At 40.2% G+C, this 24,796-nt stretch overlaps 1 protein-coding gene across 4 annotated transcripts in view; it reads right to left on the bottom strand.

Annotated features, from left to right (window-relative positions):
• The window catches only part of USP13 (ubiquitin specific peptidase 13), a 180,004-nt gene that overhangs the window by 17,199 nt on the left and 138,009 nt on the right, over positions 1 to 24,796 (bottom strand). For all 4 annotated transcript variants that reach the window (XM_053564766.1, XM_053564767.1, XM_053564770.1 and 1 more), the window contains 4 exons: positions 24,213 to 24,239; positions 19,354 to 19,497; positions 16,267 to 16,433; positions 7,302 to 7,455 (listed from right to left, as the gene is read on the bottom strand). In XM_053564766.1, coding sequence (XP_053420741.1) covers positions 7,302 to 7,455; positions 16,267 to 16,433; positions 19,354 to 19,497; positions 24,213 to 24,239 — 492 coding nt within the window. The remainder of the gene's footprint in view (positions 1 to 7,301; positions 7,456 to 16,266; positions 16,434 to 19,353; positions 19,498 to 24,212; positions 24,240 to 24,796) is intronic.

The following is a 24,796-nucleotide window of genomic DNA, read 5'->3' on the forward strand; positions in this document are numbered from 1 at the left end:
AGATGTTGGTGTGGATGTGGAGAAAAAGGAACACTTCTACACTGCTGGTGGGAATGCAAACTAATACAGCCTTTTTGGAAAGAAATATAGAGAATCCTCAAGGAACTAAAAGTTGACCTACTGTTTGATCCTGTAATATCCTTACTAGGTATCTACCCAGATGAACAAACATCATTTTACAACAAAGACATTTGCACCAGAATGTTTACTGCAGCCCAATTCATAATTGCCAAGTCGTGGAAGCAGCCCAAATGCCCATCAGCTCATGACTAGATTAACAAATTATGGTGTATGTACACTATGGAATACTATGCAGCCATAAAAAAGAGGGAGACTTGACATCTTTTATGTTTACCTGGATGGAGCTGTAACATATTCTTCTTAGTAAAGTATCTCAAGAATGGAAAAAAAGGATGGCGCCTGTGGCTCAGTGGGTAGGGCGCCGGTCCCATATACCGAGGGTGGTGGGTTCAAACCCGGCCCCAGCCAGCTAAAACAGCAATGATAACTGCAATAAAAATAGCTGGGCATTATGGCGGGTGCCTATAGTCCCAGGTACTCGGGAGGCTGAGGCAAAAGAATCGCTTAAGCCCAAGAGTTTGAGGTTGCTGTGAGCTACTCAGTGACTGGCAAAGGATTGGATGCATACAAAGTCTCAGATTCTCAGGACCTTTGCTGAGACACTTTCTGCCAGATTTTAAACTGGAGAGATGCAGTTGTGGAAGGCACTGGCCACCATATTCTGCCCATTAGGAAGAGCCTGGCTGGGACTGGAAGCAACCCCCATGGGGCCCATCCAGATAAAAGGGTTTGAGTCCGAAGGCCAGGCCCCAGATCCCCCTGGGGACCTGCCAGCTTTCATGAGACAATCCTTCCCTCTTTGCTTAGACAAGTTTTTGTCAGCTCTCCTGTCACTTACAACAGAATACCAAAATCAAGGTTGCTTCTGCTTGTTTGAGCTCCTGAATAGCAATTCTCTTAACATTTAATTGTATTCAATATCCCTAAGTCAAATACCTCAAACAATTTACCAACCAAAAAAAAAGGTGAAAAGAAATAACTTGGGAATTTAAACAGCCTTCTTAAAGAGAACATACATCTTCCCAGGTTAACCTGCAAAAATTTAATACACTTCCAACCAAACCCCCACAGAATGGCCAATTACAAGATCTGTAACTTTACAAAATTTAGCAGTAATAATTTAGAATGTGCGATGGGGAAATTTTTTATTCATAAGTAACACAGAAAATGTGATTTTAAGACATAACTAGACCAGAAAGGCAGAGCATGTTTATGAAGAAAACGACGTAGCTTTGCAGAGGGTGGGAGGGGTGAAGCAGACAGGCAGCACAATGTTTCTGGTGGGAAAAACTCAATGCTGTAAAACTATCGGGTTCCCAAACTAGCCTACAGGGCATGAAACTCCCGCACAAATCAGTAAGAAATAGCTGACAATCTCAATAAAAACAGGAAAATGGCCAATAGAAATGAGGAAGCCATTAACACAGAAGAAAACCAACTGGGTAATAAAGATACAAAAAAATGTGAAACATGTTCAACCCAACAGCCTGCTGGGGAGAGCAGGAAACAGGATGTCACAGTGTGGCGAGTGTGTGCCCCAGCAGCACTTTGTTTCTGGAAGGTCCTGTGATGATAATCTGCATTTTTGAAAAAACTTCAAAATATGCTCCTTTCACTCAAAAACTTCACTTCCAGAAACTTAACCTAAAGAAATAACCTAACAGGGCTCAGGACTGTTCATTACAACATGGAAAGAAGGAAGAAAGGAAGGGACAGAGGGAGGAAGGAGGGTGGCTGGATAGGACGGAAGTTAATTAGGTACAGTATTACCTGGAGAGAGGTTAAAATTAGACATTTCTTGTACTTCTGTGAACTGAATTCAACCTTTAGGAAACTCATCATTTAAAAATCATTGCTGCCAGACATTACTCAGAAATAAAAACAAAGCAGGAGGAATCACGCTACAGGACCTCAGACTATAGTGAGGTCGATAGTCGATAGTGATCGATTTATAGGTAAAGATGGAGACTTTACCTCTTTCATGTTTACATGGATGGAGCTGGAACATATGGTACTGGCACAAAAACAGAGAAGTAGATGTCTGGAACAGAATAGAGAACCAAGAGATGAACCCAGCTACTTACCGCTATTTGATCTTTGACAAGCCAATTAAAAACATTCAGTGGGGAAAAGATTCCCTACTTAACAAATGGTGCTGGATAAACTGGCTGGCAACCTGCAGAAGATTGAAACTGGACCCACACCTTTCACCATTAACTAAGATAGACTCTCGCTGGATAAAAGATTTAAACTTAAGACATGAAACTAAAAATACTAGAAGAGAGTGCAGGGAAAACTCTTGAAGAAATTGGTCTGGGCAAATATTTTATGTGGAGGACCCTCTGGGCAATTGAAGCAGCTTCAAAAATATACTACTGGGACCTGATCAAACTAAAAAGCTTCTGCACAGCCAAGAACACAGTAAGTGAAGCAGACAGCCCTCAGAATGGGAGAAGATATTTGCAGGTTACGTCTCCGACAAAGGTTTAATAACCAGAATCCACAGAGAATTCAAACATATAAGCAAGAAAAGAACAAGTGATCCCAAAGCAGGCTGGACAAGGAACTTGAAGAGAAACTTCTCTGAAGAAGACAAGCGCACAGCCAACAGACATATGAAAAAATGCTGATCATCTTTAATCATCAGAGAAATGCAAATCAAAACTACTTTGAGATATCATCTAACTCCAGTAAGATTAGCCCATATCACAAAATCCTAAGACCAGAGATGTTGGCGTGGATGTGGAGAAAAGGGAACACTTTTACACTGCTAGTGTAGAACAGCATCTTTCCTTTTGGAAAGATGTTTAGAGAACACTTAAATAGATCTGCCATTCAATCCTATAATTCCTCTACTAGGTATATACCCAGAAGACCAAAAATCACATTGTAACAAAGATATTTGTACCAGAATGTTTATTGCAGCCCAATTCATAATTGCTAAGTCATGGAAAAAGCCCAAGTGCCCATTGATCCACGAATGGATTAATAAATTGTGGTATATGTACACCATGGAATATTATGCAGCCTTAAAGAAAGATGGAGACTTTACCTCTTTCATGTTTACATGGATGGAGCTGGAACATATTCTTCTTAGTAAAGTATCCCAAGAATGGAAGAAAAAGTATCCAATATACTCAGCCCTACTATGAAACTAATTTATGGCTTTCATATGAAAGCTATAACCCAGTTATAACCTAAGAATATGGGGAAGGGGGAGGGGGAGGGGAGGGGAGAGGGGACGATGGGCGGAAGGAGGGTAATTGGTGGGATTACACCTGCGGTGCATCTTGCAAGGGTACATGTGAAACTGAGTAAATGTAAAATATAAATGTCTTAACACCATAACTAAGAAAATGCCAGGAAGGCAACAAATAAAAAATAAAAATCATTGCTGCCATCTTCTGAATGTGAAAATACCTTCATTATTTGAAGCTCTTCCTGTAACACTATAGTCTTTTATTTAGAAGATACCAAACCCATCTACTGCCATACCACCTTGAATGCGCTCAAACTTAATCTGATCTTGGAAGCTAAGCAGGGTTGGGCCTGATTAGTACTTGGATGGGAGAAGATACCTAACCGGCCTAAAATTAGTTATAAATTAGGTATACAAATTTTGGACATGTTTACAATAAAATAAAATTAATATATGTTCAATGATATATATTTACATGTATATATGGTAGACCCAAAGGGGAAAAAGTACATTATAAAATAGTATGTATAGAAAAGAATGTTATATTTTTTAAACTGATATATTTATATTCATTTGTATATATTTGCATTAAATGGTCTGAAGAATATAAATAAAAGATTACTTTGTGGTCATGCTAGGTAGTAAATTTATAATTTTTAACTTCCTTTTTCATATTTTCTCAAGTTGCTAAAATTAATATATATCCCTTTAATTTTTAAGAAAGGCACAATAAATGCTAATTTTTTTTTTTTTTTTTGAGACAGTTTCACTCTGTCCTCCTTGATAGAGGGCGATAGCATCATCGCTCACAGCAATCTCAAACTCTTGGGCTTAAGCGATTCTCTTGCCTCAGCTTCCCAAGTAGCTGGGACTACAGGTGCCCGCCCCAGCACCTGGCTATTTTTAGAGACCAGGTCTTGCTCTGGCTCAGGCTGTGAGCTCAGGCAATCCACCTGCCTTGGCCTCCCAGAGTGCCAGGATTACAGGCGTGAGCCACTGCGCCTGGCCCAAGAATGCTAATTAATGAAAGAAAAAGAAAGAATGACTGACATGTGCGTTCAGGTGCGAATACACGGACAACAAAGCATGGCGGGTCCTCTTCCCTTTCCTCTGGCTCACGCACTGTAACCCAACGACGGTTACTGCCGATGGTTACTGCCGATCGGTAGACAGCACGTAATGCAGGCAGCAGGAAGGCTACCCCTGAGCTTGCTGCCCCCTGGCATTCCTCTAACTCTTCAGTTAGTCATTTATCTGCAGATCACCTACCATGGGCCAAGCACAGTGCTGGGGAAGCTTGCTTTTTAAAAAAATCTATTCTTTAGACTATAAAATGAGACTTAAGACACATTGGGTGAGTTAGGGTGGTTTCTACCTCTTTTTCTTCATAATTAGATTTTTTCACCTACAACTGCCTTCCTACCCTGCCTATCCTGTGTGTGATTTCTGGAAGTGTGTCTCACAGCACTCCTTCCCACCCTCAGTCAGAATCCCCCAAGTCTGATCCACTGCTTAAAGGGTGCTTCAAAGTGTCACGAAGGTGGGTTTCCTAGATGAACCTCAAAACTGAGCAGTGCCAGGAATGTCTATAGCTCGCCATGAGGTACAGTTAAGTCCTGAGAAGACAATGCGGGGTGAGGAAGGAGAAATCAGTCTTAAACTTCTTAGTGATCCCAAAAAAGCAGCAGGCAGCTGCAGAATGAACTCCTCCTCCAAAAGTAAGAGCAAACTTTACACTGAGCTGAAATGACCTTGAAAAACACTAGGTAACAGATACCAGCACCGTAGTTTCTTGATACAATAATAATATAATAAAATTATTATTATAATAAGATAATCATATAATTATTAACTCTTTCTACACATTGTTGTAATTGCAACTGTGCAGCTGATACTGAGCTGAAGAAAAAAGTATAAAAGAGTTTGGAAAAAACTGTTTCCCTGGAACTCAGCATTTTATACATTAAGGCACCTGAGTTCTCACTGGCAATTAAAAGTTCCTTCCTACATCATTGCTATGTCTGTCAGTTTTAATTCAACCTTTTCCTGCAACAGCTGCTCTTTACCATCACTGACCACCTGCAAGAGAGGGGCTGGTGCCTTCAAGCGTCATCAGAAGAAAGGAAATCCTTACAATCAGACCTTCCCTCCTGCTGCAGCAAATACCTTGGCGCTGTTACAACAGCCCCATTTTGTGGTTTGTTTCTTCTGCGAGAAGAACTCATCATCTCCAAAGAAAAGTCTATTATAGAAAATCAATGGAGAGAGAACCGATGGACATGTAACATGTAATTCCTGCTCGTGAATTATTGAGTAACTGGTCCATTATAGCTTTTAATATTTTAGGCAAGCTATTGATTTATGGAAAGTAATGTAAGACTCTCTAGGAAGCTGAGAGAACTATATCTCATCCTTTTCTTATCCAGTTGAGATTAAAATAATTTCAGTGATGAAATTCCTATTATATATTTTTAAAAAGAAGAGGAAAAAGTCTCCCTCCCACCCCTCTCTCTCTCTAGTTGTAGATCAAACTATAGATGTTGGATCTGGTCTGAACATTAGTGAGTAGATATGCAACTATATGATTACAAGAATCAATGCTACCATGTAAATTTAAACCCAATTATTATTTTACTCAATATTTTCTACGTACTAGATACCATGCACTTTATAAAAGTAAAATGCCCTTTGCCCTCCACTACCTTCCAGTCAAGTGGTAAGCACAGATAATCTACATAAATAATTTTATTGCAAGATCAATTTGATCCCTCTAACTAACTAACAATCCCAGAATAACTAACAATGCATCCCAGGGGCCACAGGCACGGGGTCTGGAGCAGACTGCCTGCACTGGAACTCCCTTGCTAGCTACGTGACCTCGACAAGCTTCCCAACCTTCTCTCAGCTTCTTCACCTGTGAAATTAGGATAATGGCATCTTCCTCATAAGGTTACTGTGGGGGTTAACTATGGCACAAATGGAAGCATTGTTAACACTGGTATGGTTACTAGCATAAAGGTGAGCATGGGCAGTGATGACCAGAATCTGGGAGTGCAGTCCAGAGAAATGGAATCAGTGACCAAGCACCAAATAATGGTAAGAATGTGAATGTGCAGCAACAGAAGAGAAGGGCATTTCACAAATATGGATTAACCTGAGCCCAGGCCTGCAGGTAAGTGAGAAGAGAGATGGTGACAGCTGGGTAGGCGGACGGCGTGGCTACCATTCCAGGCCTCCCAGTCACAGGTATTCAGGGGCTGAATAAAGAGCATGAAGCAGCCTGGGACCTGCCTGGAGGCAGTGTTGACTGCCAGGCTAAAGAGCCTGGACGCTACTCTGCAAGCGATGACAGCCCCAATAGTGGGGTAGCACAATGGTTACGAGTAGGGATTCTGGATGTGAACATTGGCTCCACCTCCTGAGAGCTGTGTAACCTTGGGCCATGTACTTAATCTCTCTGTGCCTCTATATTCTCACCTATAAAATCAGTTGTGGTAAGGACTAAATGAATGTTACATGCAAAGGGCTTAGAACAGTGCCTGGCATACAGTGACATACATAGTGTTTGCTATAGACAGAACGATGGTTACGGCACGGGTCCTGGTCATCCTGAAGCAGTCCTTCAGGAAGTTCTCAATGGGTGGTATTGGTAATAGTACTATTACTATGTATGGTCAAGGATAGGAGACCACTTTTCTACTGTTCGAAAAACCACCATGAAAATGAATGCTTTCTTTTTGACAAAAACTCTCACGGCCCAAGAAGAAATTTTATGAAGGAATAAAGTCAAACTGACACTAAAGTTAAGCAGCAACACACTGCTGGGCTCAAGACCTTATCAGACTGAGTCCAAGACATTCACAGATGGCCATGGCCTGTGCAAGTGGAAAGACACCAGTTATGGGAAGGTGGGATCTGTGCTCGTTTTGAATGATGGTCAGAGTTTGAATGTAGTGGTGGGAGGGAAAGGCATAAGCTGAGTGTGCGGTGGTGATGCTCAGCCTGTAATGTAAGAACTTACTCCCAGATCCATCTCTGACTCTAGGTCCTTCAGGCTTGGCCTCAGAAATAATGTTTGCATTGGCATTATTTTCCATCTCGATCACAAAGTCGCTGTCCTCTTCAAACTCCGGGTGGCTAAAGATCCAATCCAGTGCTCTTTCCAGGTTATGATTCTAATGAAAGAAAACATTTTTACAATGCATGTGGTTCTCAGATCATTTGAACCAGATGTCAAGCAGGTAGGGCAGGAGGCCTGAATTCATTAGTCTCTAAGTGCCTCAAGTCAGAACTTCTGATTCTGCATATGAAATGCACGTTCAGTTGGCACTCTGCAAGTCTCCCCCGCTGAGGTCTGCAATTCACAGAAAAACAGTTCTGAGCAGCAGGTCAGCCTTCCAAAGCCCATATCAGTCTTAGCTCAGCATTTCTGTAGGTAGATGCTGATAATGATGGGTTCAGAATGCCAATGGGTGGACCTACCGTCACACTAATTGCACACACTGCTTTCTCTACCAACCACATTTTCTGCAGATAACTTTGCAAGACAGAGGGATGTCAATATGTGGACTATGATAGAGCCTCCTCTCCCTGAATGTAGGTAGGGCGGCTGGATTGCAGCAGAGACACAATGCTTTGATTGACAATGACAACCCTGGTGAGTTAAATGCAATTGTTTTAAACTGAATCCCACAGAGTTCAAACTAATCGACCATAAATATATTTCCATCTTCCCCTATTCGTGATATCACTGGCAGGTTAAAGAATAAGTTTAGGTATAGTTAGATGCTACAATAGACAAGTAAGATAAACAGGGCACAAAGTAAGTACTCCAAGTAAAACAAACTCCAGTGGAGATACTTTGAGCATTTTAAAGGGACACACATTCCAGCCACCTTCCTATGGGACAGTCAAGAGCCATTGTGACCTCTGCAACAGATCCCAGCAGACAACCAGGAAAGTTAGGCAAAAAATAATCAGTGGCAGACATCCACTCAAAAATGTACTATGAAGTGATAAGGAAGGATAGGTTATTTTTGTTTAAGAAAGTACTTTCCTTTAGTATTAAATAAGTATCTAAAAAATTAAAAGAAAAGAAAAAAATAAAAAATCCTCAGTTTCCTATCTTTATTTACCCAAAATTTCCTCACCTGCCATCACTGACAATAAAGTTTTTTTTTATTTTTACTTAACTACTGACAATAAAATTTTTAAACAAGAAAAAAAAAAACAGGTATCTGCACTGCAGGAGGAAGACATCTATCTACATTGCAGTTTCAAGACCCCATCCCTCCTGATAACAACAGGAAGTTCATGACTATTAGAACCTTCTCCTGCTGCAGAGAAAAACAAGACCAGAGAATGCCTAGAGCCATTCAGTATTCTATGAGGACTTTTCAGAAACATTTCCCCAAGGTCTCAGTATCAGAAAAGCATTTGTTCCCTTAAAGAACTTTCTTATTATAAGAACACAGAATCTCATGCACCCCTCCTGGGGAGGCATAAAAATATGCCAAGAAGTGAGCACAACACCCAAGCCAAAACCCAAGTGAGTGCGTTATAACTGAGATTTTCCCCAAGCCAGCCAGGGTCATACCAAGGATATTTCCATATAGGAGCTGATAAACGAAGCTGATAAACGAACCACTCTAGGGCAGTGGTTCTCAGACTTCGTAATGCGTCCTAATGCCTCAACCTTTTAATATAGTTCCTCATGTTGTGGTGACTCCCAACCATAAAATTATTTTCGTTGCTACTTCATAACTGTAATTTTGCTACTGTTATGAATCGTAATGTAAATATCTGATATGCTGGATGTATTTTCACTGTTACAAAGGGGTCGCAACCCACAGTTTGACAACTGCTGCTCAAAGGCCAAAAGCAATCTCCACATCAAACCTGTGACCTCCTGTTAACAAACATTCAAGAGGTAACAAAGCTCCTTTTTTTTTTTTTGTTTTTCTATTAAACATCTCTATTGTTTCAGCCACTTCTTGTCAGGTATCTTTTTACTTGCATTTATTTATTTATTTATTTTGAGGCAGAGTCTTAGTCTCTGCCTCAGTAGAGTGCTAGTGTGTCTTTTTTTTTTTTTTTTTTTTTATTGTTGGGGATTCATGGAGGGTACAATAAGCCAGGTTACACTGATTGCAATTGTTAGGTAAAGTCCCTCTTGCAATCATGTCTTGCCCCCATAAAGTGTGACACACACCAAGGCCCCACCCCCCCCTCCGTCCCTCTTTCTGCTTCCCCCCCATAACCTTGTCATTAATTGTCCTCATATCAAAATTGAGTACATAGGATTCATGATTCTCCATTCTTGTGATGCTTTACTAAGAATAATGTCTTCCACTTCCATCCAGGTTAATACAAAGGCTGTAAAGTCTCCATTTTTTTTAATAGTGGAATAGTTATTCCATGGTATACATATACCACAGCTTGTTAATCCATTCCTGGGTTCGTGGGCATTTAGGCTGTTTCCACATTTTGGCGACTGTAAATTGAGCTGCAATAAACAGTCTAGTACAAGTGTCCTTATGATACAAGGAGTTTTTTCCTTCTGGGTAGATGCCCAGTAATGGGATTGCAGCATCAAATGGGAGGTCTAGCTTGAGTGCTTTGAGGTTTCTCCATACTTCCTTCCAGAAAGGTTGTACTAGTTTGCAGTCCCACCAGCAGTGTAAAAGTGTTCCCTTCTCTCCACATCCACGCCAGCATCTGCAGTTTTGAGATTTTGAGATGTGGGCCATTCTCACTGGGGTTAGATGATATCTCAGGGTTGCTTTGATTTGCATTTCTCTAATATATAGAGATGATGAACATTTTTTCATGTGTTTGTTAGCCATTCGTCTGTCATCTTTAGAGAAAGTTCTATTCATGTCTCTTGCCCATTGATACATGGGATTGTTGGCTTTTTTCATGTGGATTAATTTGAGTTCTCTATAGATCCTAGTTATCAAGCTTTTGTCTGATTGAAAATATGCAAATATCCTTTCCCATTGTGTAGGTTGTCTCTTTGTTTTGGTTATTGTCTCCTTAGCTGTACAGAAGCTTTTCAGTTTAATGAAGTCCCATTTGTTTATTTTTGTTGTTGTTGCAATTGCCATGGCAGTCTTCTTCATGAAGTCTTTCCCCAGGCCAATATCTTCCAGTGTTTTTCCTATGCTTTCTTGGAGGATTTTTATTGTTTCATGCCTTAAATTTAAGTCCTTTATCCATCTTGAATCAATTTTTGTGAGTGGGGAAAGGTGTGGGTCCAGTTTCAGTCTTTTACATGTAGACATCCAGTTCTCCCAACACCATTTATTGAATAGGGAGTCTTTCCCCCAAGGTATGTTCTTGTTTGGTTTATCGAAGATAAGGTGGTTGTAAGATGTTAGTTTCATTTCTTGGTTTTCAATTCAATTCCAAGTGTCTATGTCTCTGTTTTTCTGCCAGGACCATGCTGTCTTGACCACTATGGCTTTGTAGTACAGACTAAAATCTGGTATGCTGATGCCCCCAGCTTTATTTTTGTTACTAAGAACTGCCTTAGTATACGGGGTTTTTTCTGGTTCCATACAAAACGCAGAATCATTTTTTCCAAATCTTGAAAGTACGATGTTGGTATTTTGATAGGAATGGCATTGAATAGGTAGATGGCTTTGGAAAGTATAGACATTTTAACAATGTTGATTCTTCCCGTCCATGAGCATGGTATGTTCTTCCATTGTTAATATCCTCTGCTATTTCCTTTCTGAAGATTGCATAGTTTTCTTTATAGAGGTCCTTCACCTCCTTCGTTAGGTATATTCCTAGGTATTTCATTTTCTTTGAAACTATGGTGAAGGAAGTTGTGTCCTTAATTAGCTTCTCATCTTGACTGTTATTGGTGTATACAAAGGCTACTGACTTGTGGACATTGATTTTATATCCTGAAACATTACTGTATTTTTTGATGACTTCTAGGAGTCTTGTGGTTGAGTCTTTGGGGTTCTCTAAGTATAAGATCATGTCGTCACCAAAGAGGGAGAGTTTGACCTCCTCTGCTCCCACTTGGATTCCCTTTATTTCCTTGTCTTGCCTAATTGTATTGGCTAGAACTTCCAGCACTACGTTGAATAGTAAAGGTGACAGAGGACAACCTTGTCTGGTTCCAGTTCTAAGAGGAAAAGCTTTGAGTTTTACTCCATTCAGTAAAATATTGGCCATGGGTTTTCACAGATAGCTTCAATCAGATTTAGAAATGTGCCACCTATGCCTATACTCTTCAGTGTTCTAATTAGAAAAGGATGCTGGATTTTATCAAATGCTTTTTCTGCATCTATTGAGAGGATCATGTGATCTTTATTTTTGCCTCTGTTAATATGGTGGATAACGTTTATGGACTTGCATATGTTAAACCAGCCTTGCATCCCTGGGATAAAGCCTACTTGATCATGATGAATGACTTTTTTGATGATAAGCTGTAATCTATTGGCTAGGACATTGTTGAGGATTTTTGCATCTATATTCATTAGTGAGATTGGTCTGAAATTCTCCTTTTTGTTTGGGTCTTTTCCTGGTTTTGGTATCAGGGTGATGTTTGCTTCATAGAATGTGTTGGGGAAGATTCCTTCTTCCTCAATTTTTTGGAATAATTTCTACAGTACAGGAATAAGCTCTTCCTTGAAGGTTTGATAGAATTCTGGTGTGAAGCCATCTGGACCAGGGCATTTTTTGGTTGGAAGATTTTTTATTGTTTCTTTGATCTCAGTGCTTGAAATTGGTCTGTTCAGGAGCTCTATTTCTTCCTAGCTAAGTCTAGGGAGAGGGTGTGATTCCAAATATTTATCCAGTTCCTTCACATTGTCAAATTTCTGGGCATAGAGTTTCTGGTAGTATTCAGAGATGATCTCTTGTATCTCTGTGAGATCAGTTGTTATTTCCCCTTTATCATTTCTGATTGAGGTTGCTAGAGATTTTACTTTTCTATTCCTCGTTAGTCTGGCCAATGGTTTATCTATTTTATTAATTTTTTCAGAAAACCAACTCCTTGTTTCATTAATTTTCTGAATGATTCTTTTGTTTTCAATTTCATTGATCTCTGATTTGATTTTGGATATTTCTTTTCTTCTACTGAGTTTAGGCTTAGATTGTTCTTCTTTTTCCAATGCCATAAGATCTCTTGTGAGATTGTTGATGTGCTCTCTTTCTGTTTTTCAAATGTAGGCATCTAAAGCGATGAATTTTCCCCTCAAAACTGCTTTTGCAGTGTCCCACAGGTTTTGGTAGCTTGTGTCTTCATTGTTATTATGCTCAAGGAAGTTAATGATTTCCTGTTTTATTTCTTCCTGCACCCATCTGTTATTCAATAGGAGATTGTTTAATTTCCATGTCTTTGGGTGGGGTCGAGCATTTTTGTTAGAGTTGAGTTCCACCTTTAGTGCCTTATGGTCTGAGAAGATACAAAGTAAAATTTCAATTCTTTTGATTCTGTTGATATTTGTTTTGTGTCCCAGGATATGATCAATTTTGGAAAATGTTCCATGGGGTGATGAGAAGAATGTATATTCTTTATCTTTGGGGTGGAGGGTTCTATATGCATCTGTCAAGCACAGTTGTTCTAGGGTCTCATTTAAATCTCTTATATCTTTGTTTAATTTCTGTTTAGAGGATCTGTCCAGCTCTGTAAGAGGAGTGTTAAGGTCCCCTGTTATTATGGTATTATCAGATATCATATTGCTCAGACTAAGGTCTGTTTCAAGAATCTGGGAGCATTCAAATTGGGTGCATAGATATTTAGAATTGAAATGTCTTCTTGTTGTATTTTTCCCTTGACCAATATAAAGTGACCATCTTTGTCTTTTTTGACTTTAGTTGCTTTAAATCCACATGTATCTGAAAATAAGATTGCAACTCCTCTTTTCATCTGATTCCATTTGCCTGAAAAATTGTCTTCCAACCCTTGACTCGGAGCTTTAATTTGTCTTTTGAAGCCAGGTGTGTTTCTTGCAGACAGCAAATAGATGGCTTGTGTTTTTTAATCCAGTCAGCCAATCTATGTCTCTTCAGTGGGGAATTCAAGCCATTAACATTTATTGAGATAATTGATAAGTGTGGTAGTAGTCTATTCGTCTTATTTGGTGAGAGTCCATTGCTTAGTTTTATCTTTTGCATCAGTGTGGAGGTTAGGTTCTGTCCTTTAATTTCTGAGTTCTTACTTTGATGCTAATCCATTGTGGTGGTCAGTGTGCAGAACAGGTTGAAGTATTTCCTGTAGAGCTGGTCTTGTTGTGGCAAATTTCCTCAATGTTTGTATATCCGTAAATGATTTGATTTCTCCGTCAATTTTTAAGCTTAGCTTAGCAGGGTACAGAATTCTGGGCTGGAAATTGTTCTGTTTAAGTAGATTAAAGGTAGATGACCATTGTCTTCTTGCTTGGAAAGTTTCATTAGAGAAGTCTGCGGTAACTCTGATGGATTTGCCCATGTAGGTCAACTGGTGCTTACTCCTGGCCGCTTGCAGAATCTTTTCTTTTGTCTTGACTTTGGACAGGTTCATCACAATGTGTCTTGGAGAAGCTCGGTTAGAGTTGAGGCGACCTGGAGTCCGATATCCCTCTGAAAGCAGTGTGTCAGAATCTTTGGTGATATTTGGGAAATTTTCTTTTATAATATTCTCTAGTATGGCTTCCATTCCTCTGGGGCATTCTTCTTTGCCTTCTGGAATTTCTATAACTCGTATGTTGGAACGCTTCATAAAGTCCCATAATTCTGACAGTGAACGTTCTGCTTTCTCTCTCCTCTTTTCTGCCTCTTTTACTATCTGAGCTATCTCAAGAACTTTGTCTTCTACCTCGAAATTCTTTCTTCTGCATGGTCTAACCTGTTGCTGATACTTTCCATTGCATCTTTAAGTTCCCTAATTGACTGTTTCAGTTCCTTCAGCTCTGCTATATCCTTTTTATATTCTTCATATCGTTCATCTCTTATTTGATTCTGTTTTTGGATGTCCTTTTGGTTATTTTCCACTTTATTAGCAGTTTCCTTCATTGTTTCCATCATTTCTTTCATTGTTTTCAACATGTGTATTCTAAATTCCCTTTCTGTCATTCCTAGCATTTCTTCATAGGTGGAATCATCTGCAGTAGCTACCTCATGGTCCCTTGGCGGGGTTGTTCTGGACTGGTTCTTCATTTTGCCTATAGTTTTCTGCTGATTCTTCCTCATGAGTGATTTCTTTTATCTGTTTCCTTGCCCTAATTTTCCTTTTACTTCCTCTTGCTCTTTAAGTTCTCATGCCTGTGGACTAAGGGTTACAGGATCAGAGGGGTGAGAAGGTTGAAGAGCAAAAAAGGGATGAAAGAAAGGAGGACCAAGTGATAAGAAAAAAAAGAAAAATAGAGAAAGGACGGGGGTGGGTAAAAGGAATATTGGCAAAAAGAAGAGAGGCACAGAAAGAGGGAGACAGAGCAATATAGGTTTACAGTAAGGTACTTTGACACAATCTTAAAAGAAACCCACCTTCTGGGGGTGCCCAGTTGGGTGGTTCCCTTGAGGTCAGCAGCTCTTTGGTAACCTGATCAGACACAATACCCCACCTCCACCAAGTAGAAAGGAAAGACAAAAATGCTATAAATCAAACCAAAACAAGCAAACAGAAAACTTTACGGGATAAAATTGGGTGAAAAACCAAATAATAGCAGTAGAAACACTAGCAAAAATGAAGTTCTAATTATTGAAAAAGACAGCAATGGGAAATTATAATTAAACTAGAAAAATTGAGAAAGAAAAAGGATCTGTATGGAAAAGGTTGAACTTATAAAACAAAATAACATCAACAACATCAAAATAAACAAAAAAAAAAAAACCAAACCAAAAAAAGAAAAAGAAAAACAACCAAAAACAAAGCAGTATGTATATGTTATTGAATATTGTCTGGGCAACACATGGTCTTCTGGGGTATGAGATGTTAATCACAGTTCTGATACGACTGGAGGGTGCTGATTTCTCAAACCCCAGCAGGTAGACACCCTAAATCTCTGTTCAGCCCAATTAAAAGGCACTTTGAACTTGTTCACTTGCTGAGCAGAAGCTTTCCCAGGAAAGTGCTTGTTGCTGGAATCACTGCTGAAGTGGCTATCCACTAACCCAGTGTGCCAAAACTGGTCTCACTCTGCCCCTGAGGGTTAGGGCTGCAAGGTGGCTCAGACCCCGCCCTTAGGCTACTTGGTCCCTGGGTTACCAGCTCCCACCCAATTCTAGCTCTGCGACCCTGAGGGCGGAGCTTGCAGGGTCAGATCGCTCACAATGGCTCCCTGTGACCCAACGCCAAACACCATTAGCTCCACCTGGCTCAGCAGCTCAGACTGGGGCCCTAGACAACGGCCAAAGTTCTCTGCACTCCCGCTCAGGCTCTCCGCAAGGCAGTTCAACTGAGTGCCAAGTCCAAAGACACCAAAACAGTTCACAGGTAAGGCCTTTCTGGTTTGCAGTCTCGCTGCTACTGAACTTACAGTTGCGGGCGGGTTTAGACCCATTGAACACACGTGACCACTTTCCGGTTTTCCACTGTTTTAGTCCTCCTCTTGGGGTCCAGAAGTCTCTCACTGACTCCCTGTATCCGCGCAGGGGTGATGATAGGCAGATCCCACCAGCCAGAGATGCCTGGAGTTCTATCTCCCCAGACTCATGGTGCCCAGATGCAAGAAAGCTGTTACTCGGCTGCCATCTTGCTCCGCCTCCTCCAACAAAGCTCCTTTCAATATCAGCCTGTTACCTCAGCTTTCTTATCTCCATATTCTGAAATAATCTGTACCTGTATGATTCCCTCCCTCAATTATTTCTTTTAGCTTCACATATACTATATACAAATAAATCTCTGTGAGCCATAGAGGAGTACAGAGTCAGACAAACATGATTACAAATGATCAAAGGACACTGGAAGGTCTCAATTGTTACTAACAGAAATACAAACAACCTCCTGCCAGAGAAGGGCGTTCACATGCACACAGTCTCACACTCACAGTTGCTCGTAGTGCCTGAATGGCCTGATTTCTCTGGAACCCCATGGAGGTGATGATAGCTACAATTTCCTCTGGAGGCTGGTTATCCAATCCAGTAGCACCAAAAAATGAAGCTCCAGCAGAAGCCACTCCTCCATAACCAGGCATGGTCAATGGTTCAGCAAAATCTGAAAAAAACAAATCACACTCAAGCTTTTTTCTTTTCTTTGGTCTTACAATAGATAACACTAAAAAGGAAAAATACCTATAAATTTATAGCCATTAAGACAGTTTGGTACTGGCATAAGGACAGATATGTAAATCAATTGAATAGAATTGAGATTCTAGAAATAAACCCATTTATTAAAGATTAATTGATTTTCAACAAGACCATTTGGTGAGGAAAAGACAGTCTTTTCAACAAATGGGGCAGGGACAACCAGACATCCATATGCAAAAGAATGAAATCAGACCCCTACCTCACAACATAACACAAAATTAACTCAAAATGGATCACAGACCAAAAGCAAGAAATAAAACTATAATACTCTTTGAAGGGCTTGGCACCTGCAGCTCACTGTTTAGGGTGCCAGCCACACGCACCAGGGCTGGTGGGTTCAGAAAGCTATTTTTTTTTTTTTTTTGGCCGGGGCTGGGTTTGAACCCGTCACCTCTGGCATATGAGGCCAGCGCCCTAACCCTTTGAGCCACAGGCGCCGCGGGCTGGTGGGTTCAAAGCTGGCCAGGGCCTGATAAAACAACAATGACAACAATAACAAAAAAACAGCTGGGCGTTGTGGCGGGTACCTGTAGTCCCAAGTACTTGGGAGGCTGAGGCAAGAGAATAGCTTAAGCCCAAGAGTTTGAGGTTGCCGTGAGCTGTGACGCCACAACACTCTACCAAGGGCAACATAATAAGACTCTGTCTCGAAAAAAAAAAAATACACTTTGAAGAAAACACAGGAGTAAATCTTTGTGACACTGGGTTAGGCAGTGATTTTTTTAGGCAACTCAAAAACAGGTGATAAAAGATTTTAAAAAATAGACAAATTGAACTTCACCAAAATTAAAAACTTTTGTGTTCCAAAGGAGACCATCAAGAAAGTGAAAACATAGCACAATGAAAAATAATATTTGCAAGTCACATATCTAAGAAATAGACACACAATACAAAAAGAACACTTAGAACTCAACAATAAAAAGACAACCTCAGTAGAAATAGGTAAAGAATTTGAATAGATATTTCTCAAAAGAGGATAAACCAATGGCCAATAAACATGAAAAGATGCTCAACATCATTATTCATAAAGGAAAAACAAATCAAAACCACAAGATACCAATTCACACCCCATCTAGAATGGCTATGATGAAAAGGACAACAAGGCTTAGTGAGGGTGTGGAGCAATTAGAACTCTCATTCATTACTAGGGGGAATATAAGCTGGTTCAGCCACCAGTTGAAGCAGATCATAGTTCCTAAAAAAGCTAAACACGGAGTTACCATATGACAGAGCAATTCCACTCAACAGGAATTAAAACAAATGTCCACCTAACACCTTGTATACAACTGTTTATAATAGGATCATTCATAAAAGTCAAAAGTGGGAGCTACCCAAATGCTCACCAATTGATGAAAGAATAAAATGTAGTATGTCTCTGAAATGAAGCACAGGTGTTCACTACAACACACATGGACCTTGAAAATCTTATGCTAAGAGAACCCAGATACAAAAGTGCTCACATGATTTCACTTATATGAAATGTCCAAAGTAGGTAAATCCATACATCCACAAAGTAGATTAGTGGCTGCCAGGAGCTGAGAAGAGCAAGGGAATGGGGAGTGACGGCTACCATGTGTAGGATTCCTCCTGGGGGTACAAAAATGCTCTAAATTTACACAGTGGTAAATTTACCACACATAGTGGTAATGACACCTCTGGGACTTTACTAAAAACCACTGAAATATACACTTTAAATGGGTGAAGAGATGAATTATAGCTTAAAACAGAATTTTGTAAAAAGCCAACTAAATGGCATCTATTTCTTAATGTTCATATTTCCATTTCAAGTCCTCATCATCTCATAGCTAAAGTGAATGCCACATCTTTCTAATGGTCTTTTCACCACTGAATTACACATTTTAAAGGAGTGAATTATATCTAATAAAGCTCTTATAATAATTATTATTATTTTTAGAGACCTAGTCTCACTTTATTGCCCTTGGTAGAATGCCATGGCATCACAGCTCACAGCAACCTCCAGCTCTTGAGCTTAGGTGATTCCCCTGCCTCAGCCTCCCAAGTAGCTGGGACTACAGGTGCCTGCCACAATGCCTGGCTATTTTTTGTTGCAGTTTGGCCGGGGCCAGGTTTGAACCCGCCACCCTCCGTATATGGGACCGGCACCCTATTCACTGAGACACAGGTGCTGCCCTATTTATCTTTTTTTGAGACAGAGTCTCACTATGTCACCCTCGGTAGAATGCCGTGACGTCACAGCTCACAGCAACCTCAAACTCTTCTCTTGCCTCAGCCTCCCAAGTAGCTGGGACTACAGGCACCAGCCACAACACCTGGCTATTTTTTGGTTGCAGTTGTCATTGTTGTTTAGCAGGCCCAGGTCAGGTTCGAACCCTCCAACCTTCATAGGGTGTATGTGGCCGGCACCCTAACCACAGAGCTACAGGTGCCAAGCCTCTTATTATAATATATATATTTTTTGAGACAGAGTTTTACTCTTTCACCCTGGGTAGAGTACAGTGGTGTCATAGGTCATAGTAACCGTAAACTCTTGGGTTTAAGTGATCCTCCTGTCTCAGCCTCCTAAGTAGTGGGACTACAGGTGCCTGCCAGAACACCGGCTTTTTTTTTTTTAAGTAAAGACAGGGTCTCACTCTTGCTCAGGCTGGTCTCAACTCCTGAGTTCAATTCTAATATTTTTTAAAAGAAGAACAGAGATGAGCATCATGATTTTTTTCCCCCACTGCAACAGATTATGAGCTGAGAAGTCACTTTCTGGGCTCACATCCACAGGAGAAATGGAAAGACCAAGGCATAGCACCTCTGAGGAGCACTTTGGATACCAAAGCCATTGTATTCCCCCCACCTACCTGGCTCTTCCATGTGCACAATGATCCAGTTGAAGGCCACCTCGGCGCCCATGTTTCCTGTGAAGTACACAGCCTTCCGACATGCTTCCAGAGGGAAGCCCATCTCAGCCAGCTGCATCACTGCGGACTCATCGATGTCTGATGCTGGACAGCACACAGGAGAGTCTGGCGTGAGAAAGTAACTCCAAACTGCTCCTCTTCACCCTCTTACCCACATTACCCAAAGAAAGTACTATTTTGCTGGGTGTGTAGACAATGTTTTTACTTTGTTTTGCATTAAGCCATCCACATATTAAGTTTCATGGGCTGAGTTTGTATCTTTGACCTGAATAGGAACCTTACAAATTACCTGGACAGTGCAAGCATTGAAAAACAATTCTCTAATCTCATGTGGGGGAGACTTAGTGGATTCCCAGAACTCTGTTCTGGGAAGAACAACTTTATGTTGTTAATAGCTTTATGCCAGCCTCTCAGATCATTCTGAAGACCTCTATAACAGCCTCTCAGATCATTCTGAAGACTTCTATAACAGCCTCTCCTATGACTGAAATTTGAAAAATATTATCCTTGGGCCAAAAAGCTGTTCTTTAAATCTCTGGGCCTTGAGATATGTCCAACAATGATAGGAAGTAGTGAAGTCTGGGAAATTAAGAGCCCACATGTTAAGTACAGAAGGAAAGAATGTCCTTTTTTTTTTTTGCAGTTTTTGGCCGGGGCTGGGTTTGAACCCACCATCTCCGGCATATGGGGCCAGCGCCCTACTCCTTTGAGCCACAGGCGCCACCCAGGAAAGAATGTCTTTTTTAATTGTATAAGTTTAAAATATTAAAGGAGAGAGCTTTACAACTTAACTGGGGCTTAGACACAAAGGGTTTTATTTTCTCTTGTTAATAACAGATACAGGTAGATAGGTATGTGCACACCTGTGTGGGTAACTATGCATAAACGCACGTAAGTGCATGTGTATTTGTATACACATCCACATATTAGCTTATATAAATCCATATCTACGTGTGTATGTACACACGTACAGACACAGTGTTCTCAAATTATACCAAAGGGGGAGAAAAAAACACACAAAATATATTCCTTGAGTTTTCCATGTAATGAGGACTCTACTGAAAATCCTGCCAATTTTCTGGCAATCAGTGGAAGAACTGAGCAATGGAGATATCTGCTCTGCAGAAATTATATTTAAGATGCATTTACCAAAGTTCCCTATTACAAGGAAGATACATAAAATATCCTGTAAAGGCCAAATGTCAAAAACAGATGATGTGGGACAACAGTAATCTCCGAATTATGTTCTATGTCATCCTAGTGTTCTAAGAGAGAGATAAGTATTGAATCAAAAACAGGTGGTTTCCATGGTCAAATAAGTTTTTAAAGCCCACATCCTCTATTCTCCCCTTAGATATTCATAACATGCATTTGTGCAGTGGAAACTCAAAATTTCTTTAATAAAGATGCCTACAGTAAAGAAACTGAAATGCTATATAGAACATGTCTCACCATCTTGTAAGATTCTAGTGTTCCCTAGAATAAGGTCAGAGGTACAGTTTAATAAGTAGTATACATATGTCTGTAACATTACAGTGGAAATGTATAATTCCATTTTTGTGAAACATAAAGTGAGCCAGGCATAGGTAAAAAATAGAAGGCTAGCACTCTGGGAGGCCGAGGCAGGTAGATTGCCTGAGATCAAGAGTTTGAGACCAGCCTAAGCAAGAGCGAGAAAAAAATCGAAAAATTAGCTAGATGTGGTGGCACACACCTGTAGTCCTAACTACCTGGGAGGCTGAGACAAGAGGATTGCTTTAGCCCAAGAGTTTGAGTTTGTGTGAGCTATAAGGATGCCATGGCACTCTACCCAGGATGACTGAGTATGAGACTTTGTCTAAAAAAAAAAAAAAAAAGGAACAGTAGGAGGATGTACCCTAAATGTTAATAGTGGTGATGGAACCATGAATAATTTTTCTTGCTAATCCACAGTTTCTAAATGAGTTTTTACTTTTGTAATAAGAAAATACCTGAAATTATTCTTTTCAAAAAATCTGCACCACCAGGCACAGGGCAGCAACCCTCAATACCCCTGTGAGCACAACATTGCTAGTGGCCCAGGGCCTGCAGGCTATGCTCGGCCCTGGCAGCTGTGTCCTCCAAACATTGTCAATTCACAGAGAAACAAGAATGGAAACCAATAGAACACGGTATCAGAACAGTGGGAATGAGCAATTTTGCACAGGAAGTTTTGGGAGATGTTCACTGTAATCCGTCTGAAGCTGGAACAAAATTAAACAAAGAAGATGAGTTTGGTGCTTTGGAAAGTGTGAGAGCTGCCAGTGAACTCATTCTCCTTCATCAAGAGAAGTAACTGAAATTAATGAGCTCTGGCAAGAAATCCAGGACTTGTCAACAAATCTTGGTGTGAAGCTGGTTGGCTGATCAAGGTGACAGTGAGTAAACTTTCAGAACTAGATGAGCTAATGAGTTGAAGAAGCATCTGAGAAATTCATAAACTCTACTGAGGAGTGAAGATATAACCCCTAAGTAAACTAGTGTGAAATAACTTAGTCCAGCTTAGTTGTCGAAATTAGTAGTGAATAGATGACTTAAAGAAGCCACTACTCTCAGCACAGCTAATGGAAGAAAACAGTCCTTAACTTTCTAATGGTTGTAGGTAAACATAATATGCATCTTTTTCATAATACCCAACGATTTTTAGACTAACCTCGAGTATTCAGAAGTCATGAAATTATCCATCGTAAAAACTAGTTATAAAAATTATGTAATACAAGCATAAAGCCATTACTGTGACTTGCTTACATCTATACCAAGATTTGAGTTGAAGCGATCTTTCCATTGGAAATAACCGGGTGTAAAGAAGTTTCTCTTGGCTTTACAACAGTGGTTTTCAACCTTTCTAATGCCTCCTAATGCCGCAACCCTTTAATACAGTTCCTCTTTTTTGTGGTGACCCCCAACCATAAAATTATTTTCGTTGCTACTTCATAACTATATTTTTGCTACTGTTATGAATCATAATGTAAATACCAGATATGCAGGATGTATTTTCATTGTTACAAAGGGGTCACGACCCACAGGTTGAGAACTGCTGCTTTACAGTGTCAAATGAATAACAATATTATCTTAATTTTATGATATACTGCATTTGCTGGTGCTTTTTTATACAGTGAGCAACACTATTAACAGTAAAATAACAAAATATTCGATTTCTTCATTGATCATGTTTTGATGATAATATTTCATTTGGTGACTACTGCTAGTATTTGTGAAAATGGTAACTTAGCTCATGGGAAGTTACTTTTTAAAGGAGATTTAAGCCATAACAATGAAAAGTTCCAAGATGATGTTTCTTTTCAGTCACGAACCTGATGTTTCTTAAGCAAAGATCAAATTGCCTGATGATGTTAAGCACTTTTTTTTTTTTAATCATCTTTAATATAACAAAGAATACATCACTGAGGGCGGTGCCTGTGGCTCAAAGGAGTAGGGTGCTGGCCCCATATACCGGAGGTGGCGGGTTCAAACCCAGCCTCAGCCAAAAACTGCAAAAAGAAAAAAAAAAAAAAAAAAGAACACATCACTGAAAAAAAGGTCTGAGAAAGGTAGGGTGGAAATGTCAATCACAGATAGTGACTGAGTTCTACTTCCTCCTGTTGAGCATGGCACGCCCACATCCAGTAATACTGGGGAATGGCTGTGTGCTCACAGTCAGAAGCAGACACCTCTGGTGCAGCTTCAAGCCCCCATCACCTGGCCTGGGTGCGATCCTGCAGGCCAGCTCTCTGCAAGATCACGGCAATCTGCAAACTTTCTACATGCTGGGAAAGGCTTACTCCCAGCCCTGGTTCTGGTCCCAGCTTTTGGGTCTCTGAACCTTCTTACATCTCAGTTTTATCATCTGTCAAAAAAGTCATTTGCTCTGCCGATTTTACTATTATAATCAAGTGAGATCTGTGACCTTATATAAACAGTAAAGGTATAGACTGTTGAAAGTATGTACAGAATAATGCCTGCAATGTGGTAAGTATTCAGAAATTTATCAGTCATTATTACAATTAGATGATTTACAGTAGCGATGGTTTGTCCCAGACTCCCCTTAACCCTACTTGGCCACATGTTAAGGTCATAGCAGACTGTCCAACAGCCAGGACCCTTTGCTGACTCTACATTCAGCAAAATCATAATTGACTCACAAAATGGGACACAAAGGCTACACCATCGATCAATTGCCGTATGTAACATTCAAACTCTGAAGTTAACAACAGTCTCTTGAAAGACTTTGTAAACAGAAAGATTCAATTTGAGTATCTAGTGTTAAACACTCCCTCTTCCTCCTAATTAACATCTACTCATATAAAGAGGATTTTTAGTGTTCTTTTTAGAAACACAAGCGTATCAACTCACATAGGAGTAAGGAACAAAAAGGCTATAAAATTAACAAACAATCCCATCAAACTACCACGTCCTAGGAAGTTGTGTGTCTTCATCATATGTCTGACATCAGGAGCAGAAAAGGTGACTGCTCTTGTGTCCAGAGAGGAAGGAAATCAAGAAACCGGAGGTGCAGGGAAGGTAAGTAAATTACTCTGGTCTCATAGTCAAAAATGTTACAGCCAAAATTCCAACATAAGGCCTGTTGGCTCTCATGCTGACGGTCACCACCCTGAGCCACATGCTCAACTAATCAGCGTGTCACTGGTTTACATTGCTGCATACTTGACTTGCTACATGTACACACATACAGGACAATGCCTCTTTACTGAACTCTCACAGACAAATGTGTCAGGCTAATGACAACAGTAGGACAAGGAAACATTTTAAGAGATACATACGGTCTATCAATTGGTTCATCAGGCGATCTGGAAATTAAGGGAGAGGACAGAAAATGAGACCAAACCACGTCAGAGAGATTTAGAGAAAGAAAAACTTTCCATCCAGGACATTCCCAGATTACACTCCCCACACCCCACAGGGAACCCCCATGCGGTCCTCAGCCCATTACCTGCCACAGACCACCCACCCTGCAAACATGAAGTCATTACGGTAATGAGAGCAAATAACAAGTTTTAGCCATTTAGATGAGATAAAACATAATGTTCTGATAATTATCTTAATGAACTAAATAATCTCTCCTTATATTTCTAAGAACTTAGTATAATTACAAACCAAGAATTCTAGTATGACCATCAGAGAAAGCCAGAACTAATAAACCCTCTTGTATTTCTGATGCTCATATTGACCTCTTCTTGCTTTAACCCCTTTAATGAACTACCTATACTATGTGACCCAGGAAGTCCCTTCTCCACCCCGTCTCTGTAATTTAGCATAGAGAACAGAGCACAGATGCCTGTCTGAATCTTATCCTGCTCCTCCCACACTCGCTTTACTCTTTTTTTGCACCTGGCCATGTTCATCA

The sequence above is a fragment of the Nycticebus coucang genome, chromosome 16 (genome assembly GCF_027406575.1).
Source record: "Nycticebus coucang isolate mNycCou1 chromosome 16, mNycCou1.pri, whole genome shotgun sequence".
Classification (NCBI taxonomy): domain Eukaryota; kingdom Metazoa; phylum Chordata; class Mammalia; order Primates; family Lorisidae; genus Nycticebus; species Nycticebus coucang.